This window comes from Barbus barbus (genome assembly GCF_936440315.1).
Source record: "Barbus barbus genome assembly, chromosome: 26".
NCBI lineage: Eukaryota > Metazoa > Chordata > Actinopteri > Cypriniformes > Cyprinidae > Barbus > Barbus barbus.
Window position 1 is genome coordinate 17,980,731 of NC_136754.1, and position 10,773 is coordinate 17,991,503.

Genomic DNA, 10,773 nt, shown 5'->3' on the forward strand with positions numbered 1-10,773 from the left:
AAATAAGCATGTGTCCTAAACTCCTGAAATATTGGTGTCTCAAATTTTAGAACAGTCAATGCGGTTTTGGAAAGAAATCAGTCAAATCTGTTTGTGTGTGGAAATTATTCAGATGTAACTCCCTTTGTAATCTTTAACCTTTTCATAAGTAACTGTAATTTAATTACACATTTTTTCGATTACATTTTTTTAAATTACAGTTACATTTATTTTGTAATTAAATTATGTAATTCTGTCACATGTAACTAGTTACTCCCCAAAGTTGATTTTCAAACTACTTAAGACTATTTTAAATTATTGGTTCCTCTCATAGTGCTTAAAACATGTAGCCTACTTACTATTATAATAACAATAAATGATGCATAATTACATGCAAGTAACCCTAACAATATAGTTTACTCAGTACTTAAATGTATTATTACACTGTAACAAGGACTTGTAAAATCTTAAAAAGTGTAACCAAACATTTAAAAAAACGCACAATTTATCCCGAAATGACAAAATACAAAGGAAGATATTTTGAAGAACATTTCAGCTGTTTTTATCTATATAATGAAAGTCATTGGAGTGCAAGACAACATTGGAACTGCATGGGCAAAAAAAAAACAAAAACGAGAGCTGCTTCTGATTTCAGAATAAACACAAGTGAAAGTACCCATTTCTCTCACCAAACCCACCAGACAGCATCTACAGTCATAAAAAGCAGTTTTATTTTTTGTAGTCGTTTATTTTGTGCTCTTGAAGCTGATGAAAACACTTAAAAGTACTTTTACTCGGGAGAGGATGTTTGTCTGATAAAAGAACATCATGTCTCTCTGCTGCTGTTTTTTTTCTTTCTCTATCTCTCCTGTGCTCTTGTCTTTTTAGTAGAGGTCTATTGGTTGAGGTAATAACAGCACAGATGTATTGATGGGCAAATAATTACACATATGCCCCAACTGAAAGGGGAAATATGGACAGTCCATAAAGGCAGAAGAACAAGCGATGGATAAAGTGGGCTGCACTCAAGCACCATTTCAGTGCTCCAACAACAATTACGCATTATGGCTCATAAATGGACTGCCATTAGATCCCATTTCTAAGAATAATTGTGCACTGGAACATGAAGAACAGCTTTGGCCTCTTAATATATATTTTTTCTTTGTTTGTTTGTTTTAACATGGCAGATGTACAAGAAAAAAACAGAAACCGCAAAGAAGGAGTACCTCAAACAGCTGGCTGCGTACAGAGCGAGCCTCGTGTCTCAGGTAAATGACTCTGGGCTATTGATATGCATACATGCTTTAAAACTGTGACGTTTGAGAAGTGACATCAGGAGATGTTCCTGTTTGGCAGTTTAGAGATATTTTTTGAGACAGATTGAGTAATAAATAGACTTCCAATCACACGCCTATATGGAAATATTACGAAGAGAGCGTGAAACAAATCTCACACTATCATTGTTTACAAGAAAGCCAATATTTAATATATATAATGTATAGCAAAATTTAAGGCGTGCAACCTGAATGGAAATATTGTGAGCAGGATGGAGTGGAATATACAGAGAAAACCAATATTAAAATATATATTTGTATCATATTTATATATATATATATAAAAATCAATAATTTTGACCCATTCAATGGATTGTTGGCTATTATACCTATGCTACTTATCACTGGTTTTGTGATCCAGGGTCACATATGTGTGTGTACTGTGTATATTTATTATGTATATATAAATACTAGTGCTGTCAAACGATTAATCGCAATTAATCACATCCAAAATAAAAGTTTTTGTTTACACAATATATGTGTGTATATTGTATATATTTATTATGTATATATAAATACACACACATAAAGCATATATTTTGAGAATATTTACATGTATTTACATGTATATATTTACATCATATATAAATATATTAAATATATAAATGTAACATATTTTTCTTAAATATATACATGCGTGTGTATATTTATATATTCATAATAAATATACACAGTACACATATATTATGTGAACAAAAACTATTTTGGATGCAATTAATCGCAATTAATCATTTGACAGCACTAATAAGTACACACACAGAGTATATATTTACATGTATATATTTATATTCATAATTTATATTATATATAAATACATTTATTATATAAACATAACATTTTTCTTAAATATATGCATGCATGTGTTTGTGTTTGTATTTATATATACATAATAAATATATACAGTACACACATATTGTGTAAACAAAAACGATTAATCGTGATTAATCATTTGACGGCATTAGATTTTTAATACATTTTTAAATAAACATATATAAATATAATAATTTAAACATTTCAAATGTATACATACATTTATACAGTACATATATATACACTGCCGCTCAAGATTTTGGGATCAGTATTTTTTATGTTTTTTAAAGAAGTTCCTTCTGCTCATCAAGGCTGTCTATTTGATCAAACATACAGAGAAAAAAACTGTTATTTTGTGAAATATTATTGCAATTTAAAATAAACAGTTTTCCATTTTAATATGCTTTAAAATATAATTTATTACTGTGATCAAAGCTGAATTTTCAGCATCATTACTCCAGTCTTCAGTGTCACATGATCCTTCAGAAATCAATCTAAAATAATGATTTATAATCAATGTTGGAAACCGTTGTGCTGCTTCAGATTTCTTTGGGGACCTGTGACTTTTTTTTTTTTTTTTTTTTGTTCTATGATTAATAAAAACATAAAAAGAATAGCATTTATTTAAAAAATACATTTTGTGTTACAATATACAAAGTTATTCAAAAGTTTGGGATCAGTACATTTTTTCTTTCTTTTTTTTAAAGAAATTAACACTTTTATTCAATTATTATTAAATGAATAAAAGTCATAGTAAAGACTTATATTGTTAGAAAAGATTTACATTTTGAACAAATGCTGCTCTTTAACTTTGTATTCATCAAAGAATCAAAGAAAAACCATCACATGTTCGAATAAATATAGCCTAAAAATAAAAATGAGCAGAAGAGACTCCCTTAAAAAACATTAAAAATCTTACTGATCCCAAACTTTTGAGCAGCAGTGTATACATGTTACGTAGTCGGTATTTAGTATATACTATATATTTAGTATTTAGTAAATAGTATATACACATATATTTAAAAGAAACGTTTAGGTCATGCAACATTCAACAGGCATTTAAAAGCTGAGAATGATTAACCCGAAGAAACCTGTTTAGCATTTATACAACCAACAACTAAACCACTTTTTTTTTTACTTTCTCTAGAGCTACAATGACCCAGGAGATGTGAAGGTATCACAGGCCTCTCAGATGCTCGGACCTAAGCCACCAGTGTTCTCCGGGGCAGGCCAGTCTCACCCAGGTCTCTACATGGCTCCTCCGTACCACCATCAGCCAGGACTCAGTGCCCACCTGCCCCCGATGCAGCAAGGCCTAGCCCGAGGCGGTGCATCCCGGCCCAGCGCACCCATGCCAGGAGCAGTGAACATGGGCAGCATGGCGGGCTCGTCCCCGCCTCCGCTGCAGATCAGCCCCCCCTTACACCAGCACCACAGTCTCCACCAGCAACAACAGCAGCTCAGCAGCCACCCGATGCCCCTGCACTCCCCATCCATGGCCCAGGTGAGACATCTATTGATCATTTTCACTATGAATAATGCACTTTTTGCTTTTTAGATACTTTTGAATTTTGAGTCAACATGTATATTTAAAATAAGTTCCTATATGTGATACCTTTCAAAAGAAAGAAAAAAAAGAAAGAAATTCATAATTTAATTAAACAAAGATGCAATAAAAAGTGACGGTAAAGACATTTATAATGTTATAAAAGATATAAAAAGATATAAAAGAAAATAGGAAACAATTATTTTAAATTCTAATATTATTTCACAATATTACTGTTTTTACTGTATTTTTTATCAAATTAGTGCATGAGTGGGTGAGCATAAGCATAATTTTCAGAAGTTTGGAGACAGTTTATATTTATTCCATGGCACCAAAAATACATTTATGTAATATATTCATTTAACTTTTTATGACTGAACATAATATTTGGTGCCATATCACTAGTCCCCACCATCCACATACATAAATATTGAAATTCATACTTTCAAACAAACTTAAAATCAGCATGAAATTGAATTCTTTTAATTTAATTAATCTAAATTGACCTAAATTTAATTGTTTAATATGCTCTCTTGCACTTCATGTGAACGATTGACCCCAACCAAAGACCACTTATAGAGAGAACTTTTCACCATCTAATCAATTCCCAATGGATAGCATCAAGCCCTTTTTTTTTTTCTTGTAATGTGAAATATATCCCATTCTGGAAGTAAAATAGGCTGTAAACTCTATTTCATGTTGACTTTAATCAAGAAAGACATTAGCAGCCTTTTCACTGTTATTAAAGCAAGACCAAAAAGAGGAAAGACAGACACCAAGCCGGGCCAATTAAAGGATCTGCTCCCCACTCCAATCTATTTTCCATATACTTCTTCGAGAACCCACCTTGTCTGATTCTTCTCCAATTTCCATTATACATTATCGTGGAGCAGATAGTGAAGCGTATGTGTGTGTATGAATGTGAGAGTGGAGGAAGTGCTGTTTATGCAGCAGATGCAGCACCATTTCATTTTTCATCATTTCCGGCCCTTTCAGCCTATCTCTCGTGCCGGAGAATGAGGTCAAGAGAGGAACCATTAATATCTGCCAGCTTGTTTTATGTCCACACTGTGCAAAAAAATCCCAGCATATCACACAGACAGATTTTCAATTTTCTCTCTGTAATAAACAGATGCATTAGGATTTGGATGTGACTTAAGGTTGCACAAAAAAACTCCCATTGAGATTGATGAATACATCAGTGTGGAAGACAAAACGCCTCAGCTATCTGATGAAAACAGTTTTTCAGACCGGGCCGAAGGAAATGAAATTAGTTCTCTGCTAAAGTGTATAGGAGGAGAAGGCTGGTTTTGGAGGACGTAGACAACAGCAAAGCAGAGAAAGCAAATAAAGGCTCTACCCGTTCGCACACAAACCCCCAAAAAATCTAATTAAAGAGAAAAAGACCTCTTTTGAAATAACTTCCACTGTGTTTATGTGAGAGGAGGAAGAGGGTGCTTCGACTGCAGCTCTACGTTAACACGCAGCCTCACTATTAGCATCGGTGCTAATTAAACCCTCGTTCCTCTAATAGAGATCTCAAGCAGAGGTGGTTAAGGAGAGGTTTGAAGCCCAAGTCTCCTTAAGCACTCACAGTGAGTTCCGTGTTGATCCGTTTCATGTCTTAATAGCCTTGAGTTGCGCTGGAACTTCAGTGGGATTGAGATGAGGTTGTAATGAGGTCCTAATGAATAGCACCCTTGTGTCTGGAAGCTCTTTAAGAGATGAGCATCAGCTGGGAGGCAGGGCTGACTGGTGCTGGAGAGAAGGAGAGGGAGGAGAATCACATTGTCTTGGGGTAAACAGGGATTAGCTTCATAAAGAGAGATTAATCAGGTGGTCAGGAGAACAGGTGACACGCTATCCAATGACAGAGGTTTGATCTTTCACCAAGGGATGCGCCGGGCCGGTGTTGAGTGACGAGCTGTTTGTGTTTGAATTGTGTTTTTCGGTAAGGAAATACATGGTAATGTATAGATTCCATCAAGGACGAAAGCGAAAAACATATTTCCAGTTCAAACTGTTACTGCGAAAAAGTTCGCCATTCACATCTGAATATGAAAGGCCTATTGTTGGAAGTTTCTCTTCCTGTGCCCGCTGGGAATTCTGGGAAACGTATTTAAAAGAGCAACTACTTGATTGAATTTCATGTGCTTCTTTTTTATCACTCCTCAGCAGGAAAATTAACTATTGCCGTGGATGATCATCGTCGTGAGGCAAAAAAAGTGTCTAATTTTCATGCAGATTATAGTGTGAATTTGTCTGAAGTCCAATTTTAGATTACCACAGGGCTCCTTGTATGGCTGTGTCAATCTTTTGGAGGAGAGTACGAATGCTTAAACTTGGCTTTTCTCTCCTCCGTTTGGGGAGTTCTTAAGCCTGTTCCGCAGATCCTGCCTTTATGGGAGAGTTTTTAAATCCAAAGGGGAGTAATAATCCTCGTTCATTTTTGCATATTTGTGGAGAGCAAACAAAAACGCTCAGTTCAACTTTTTCGGTTAGCCGAGCCGAGCTGGGGGGAGGTGTGGCGATGTTGGAGGGGGAGGGACACAAAGGGGCAGATGGAGCCTTTGTGATCGAATGAAGGAGAAGAATTTGAGGAACAATTCATGAATAGGTAGAATCTCTGGAGGGGGAAAAAAACGCAGCCACCTGCTGTCTTGCTCTTTCAGGCAGATTCTCTTGTGTACCACTGAGATTAACTTCCTTTTCACATGCAGTCTTTCTTAGGCTAAGAACAGAGAAGAAGTCTTCAAATTAGAATATCTGCTTCGTTTATTTTTCGTCTACCCCCACCGGTCTCCCCGACCACCGAATGCAGTTCCTCATTAATGCTCATTTGAAGCTGCTTGCATTACACTGTCATCATGTCCACTTCAGATCCTGTAGGATGTTTGCTGGAATTAGATTGGACGAGCTGCTTTGCTCTGGTTTCTCTCGCAAAAAAGAAAAACAGGAAAGCTAGTTCAGCATTCTGATGCCAGGCTTTAATACAACTCACTGTTAAAATATTTATTTAGTTGGACAGTTCACTCAAAAATGAAAATTATGCCATTCCAGACCCATTTGCTGTGTGGAACTCAAAAGTAAACATCTCCGAGAAGTCATGACAGAAGTCTTGTCATTATAGCTTTAATATGTCAAGCTCCAAAAAGGACAAATAAATAAATAAAATTAGTCCATACAATTTGTGTGAACAGACCCAAATTTAAGTCATTATTCACTGATAATCATCCTCTACCGTTCACAAGTTTGCAGGTCAAGTTTTTTTTTTATTATTATTCAGCAAATATGCATTAAATTGATTATGACAGCTTTTATTTCAAATAAATGCTGAAAATAAATCCTGAACTAAAAATGTATCATGAAATCACGGATTTCACAAAAATATTAAACAGCACTGTTTTCAACATTAGTAATAATGTGCGCAAAATCAGTGTATTAGAATGGTTTCTGAACGATCACATTCAAACAGAATTATTTTAAATTGTAATAATCTTTCACAATATTACTGTCTTGCTGTATTTTTGATCAAATAAATGCAGCCTAGGTGTGCATAAGAGACTTCTTTCAAAAACTTTTCCAAAATCGTCCTGATCCCAAGCATATGTGTAGCCAATGACAATATTACTTGCACAACCCTTATACTATTTTCAGCTACTTACATAACTTCAGTTCCTCACATAAAGCCATTGTATGGCTTCCCCTGGTCACTATGAGAAGAGCTGCGTAACCGTTACTTAAAAATGTCTACTTTTGTGTTTTACTGATAACAGCATGACATAAAACAGCATGATCGTGAATAAATAAATAATGCATGAATTTTCATTTTGACCAGAACTATTCCTTTAACATTGTGCTGCAATACTGGCATATAAATGATTATCATTATATAACAGATCCCATTTGCTCTCATACTCTATAGGACCTGCAGCATGTAAGATCTAATATGTAATCTGCTGCTCTCCTCTCAGGGTTTCCCCCTTCAGGCAGAGTATCAGAGCATGGTAAATGTCACATCCTCCGCTGGACCTGGCCTGTCCCCTTCAATGGACTACCGCACGGGCTGCAGGAACGGACCGACCCAGGGCCTGGACTGGACCCCTGACTACTGCGGCAACGGGTGAGTGGACACTAGCGAGATCAATCAGGAATATACGCAAAATATCTGCGGCAGCCATGTTGACTTGTTTGAATCTCCCTCCACAGAGCCCTGCAGAGGGACAAAGCCCTGTACCTGACCTGATCGACATGCCCAACCCCACGCTCCTTCACGCTCACAGGACCAAGGCAGTTCCTCATCCCAGTACAGCTACTCAGGGCCTGATTGTTCAGGCCTTACTTTAGACTAGACACAATCCACGCATCAGCAAACCAACGTTTGAATGTTTTCTTTCTCATGGCTCACACTTTAGTGCACCCTACCGTGGTGGCTTTGGAATTTGTATCTCCTTCTAGCTTCTGACATTCAGACATTTCGGATCTTTAAAATAGAGTTTAAATCATCGCAAGCATGAACATGTAAATTGTATGCTAAAATTTGTTTCAATGCAATCACCTCTCTAATGATATTGACTTTTAACGCCCTCCTATTGTTCCGTGTCCTAATAAGAGGCCGTGTATGGAAACCCCCTGTAGACGTGTGTTTTATTGGAGATTGCTCAAGGTTTTTAAGACCTTGCGTAGGTCAATTTGCCTCGCAGGAAGGTTGTGTCAATCCATCGGTTTGTAAGCACTTACCGCTGCGTGTCGGAGACTCCAAGCTCTCGCTGACAAACGGCGGAACGAAAGCCAAAACAGAACTTCTTTTTTGTACAAAGAGGAAAATCGCAATCCGAAAACAGAAAAGAAACAAAAAGCCACAAAAAAAAGAATGCAGATAATATGACTCCTGCGTCTCGCCCCGCTCCTCTTTCTCGTCGTATCATTCTTCCTCTCTGTAATGATCTTTTCTAGTCAACTGCCTTAGAAAGCGAGTTCTGTTGTAAGTATAAAACAGTCGCTCATAGGAAGGTTATGAACGGCCGGACGGGTTGTTTCAAGCAGCCCTCGTTTCAAGCTGTAAATAGAATCTGTGTTACTCCTAGAGTATAAGAATTCAACTTTTTTTCTAGTAACAATGTGATTTCGAATTGGACCACACCAGTTCGTTTAAAATTCGAAAAGGGATAATTAGCCAAAAGGGGTAATTTCTTGGCAGCGGATGTCGCTGTTGATTAGACCGACAAAAGAGACTAAAGAAGTATTCTTTTCCCAAGTTTAAAAACGTAAAGGTTGATGGCATCAACCATCGAGGTAGCATGAAATGATTCATTAAGGAAAGTACTAAAGAAAAGTTTATTTTGTATTACGCAAAATACTTCTTTTGTATCACTTCTGGCATATTGATTAATGTCATCCAAACTATGTGTATGAAACTGTCAGATGCTTATATGGTGTTAATTAGAAGAAACAGTGGCAGATTGGAGAGTTGCTGTATAACCCTGGCATATGGCTGATCATTTACTATTCCTCTACACTGTGTCTATATGAGATCTTTTTATGGTACTTGTTTGCGCCTATTTATGAAGGAAAAAAAAAATAACTGTAGGTGTTTTTTGAGTAATTATGTTAGAGTTCCAGGGATGTGTTTCTGTTCATTTGTTTTGACAGAATTGATCCAGGCAACAATGTGAATAATTCTTATTTAGTTTTTATTGTGTTTGAAAATAAATAAAGGCAAACCTGCATTTTTGTGCAGTAATTCATCAACAAGTGTCACGAGTGTTTCATTGCGAGGAATTCAGGGCAAAATATTTCTATGAATATTATTTGAAACATTTAGAACCTCATAATTCCTCTGGCAGAAAAAGGTCAAGCTTAAGTTTATGTATAATGAACACTAATTCTCTTCCTCGCTCATATCTCATAACTGGGTCACAGTGTTGTTGATACAGAGCGCAATAATAATAATCCATTTTCCAACTATGAATGCACAAATAAACCTTGCAATGTCAAGAGCACATTCCTGCCCTGCCATACAGCTGCCACAGACCAATTCACCTAAAGTTTTTACATATTGATCTCCCACTTAATGCTTCCTTAGTGTCATTTAAGTCACTGTTTTTCTACATTATGCAAAGAAAAAACAGTAATCTAATGGTACAGTACATTTGAATTTTTTCCTATTTCTGTCAATGTTCCTGAAACTACATAACATTACTGCTGCATACTACATACTCAACCTAAAGCAAACTGTAGGAGAATAATGAAAAGAATGAATATCTCCCCTGACAATATCATCCACCACTCAAAATTAACAGATCTAAAATAGTAGCTTAATTATTTAACCTTGTTAAAAGATTCTGGATTTTGAAAGGGCAAATCATAAAACAATTATGTACAGCTGAGAGTGTTTTATTAGTTGTAGTTTGAGGTAAAGCAAGGTCAAAGTTAGGTTCTGTAAACAGAAATCAACTTCCTTTTGACCTAAAACCCTATTTGGACAACGTCCAGCCTTAATGGACTTTGTACAGGAGTTTCACTAGAAGCGAAAACAGATTAATAGACTATTTCTATTCTGACTGCCGTGTTGTTTTTGAGAACTCCAGCTCCTTGTAATGGAGGTCGTTTTTAGTGATGGCAAAATACTTCCATCTAGTGGCCAAAGGCAGAATAGCAATTCTGCTACTAATAATCCAATAATCCCCCCCTTAAATTATGATTCATATTTCAGGTAAACCTGTTTAAAAGACAGGTAAATGTCCAGAATGAGTAACAATGTGATTTACCAAGGTGACTACGTGGAGCTAACAGATGGTGCAATAAGTGACTAATGTTACACTGTACTGATCCTTATCACCTCATCCAAAACAAAGAATGAAGGAAAGAAAAAAACTGAAATCCTCCCCTGAAACCACACCCTTTCCTATTTGCTCACTGTCCAAAAACAGTTCATAAAATGTATAAGCAACAAAAAAGAAAAGAAAAGAGCAATCAGCTGGGTCCCACTTTATATTAAGTGGCCTTAACTACCATGTACTTACATCAAAAAATGAGTTCAGTGTACTCATTTTGTTCATATTGTATTGCAAAACACTTTTGCGGCAACTTATGGGATACGGG

At 36.1% G+C, this 10,773-nt stretch overlaps 1 protein-coding gene across 2 annotated transcripts in view; it reads left to right on the forward strand.

Annotated features, from left to right (window-relative positions):
* Window positions 1-9,419, forward strand: part of LOC306845580 (thymocyte selection-associated high mobility group box protein TOX-like) — a 56,544-nt gene extending 47,125 nt beyond the window's left edge. The window contains exons 7-10 of one of the 2 annotated variants that reach the window (XM_079378458.1): window positions 1,167-1,247; window positions 3,271-3,627; window positions 7,644-7,792; window positions 7,879-9,419. In XM_079378458.1, the coding sequence (XP_079234584.1) occupies window positions 1,167-1,247; window positions 3,271-3,627; window positions 7,644-7,792; window positions 7,879-7,915 (624 nt within the window). In that variant the 3' untranslated portion in view covers window positions 7,916-9,419. The remainder of the gene's footprint in view (window positions 1-1,166; window positions 1,248-3,270; window positions 3,628-7,643; window positions 7,793-7,878) is intronic. The other variant, XM_079378459.1, reaches the window with a different exon arrangement.
* The last annotated feature ends 1,354 nt before the right edge of the window (window positions 9,420-10,773 follow it).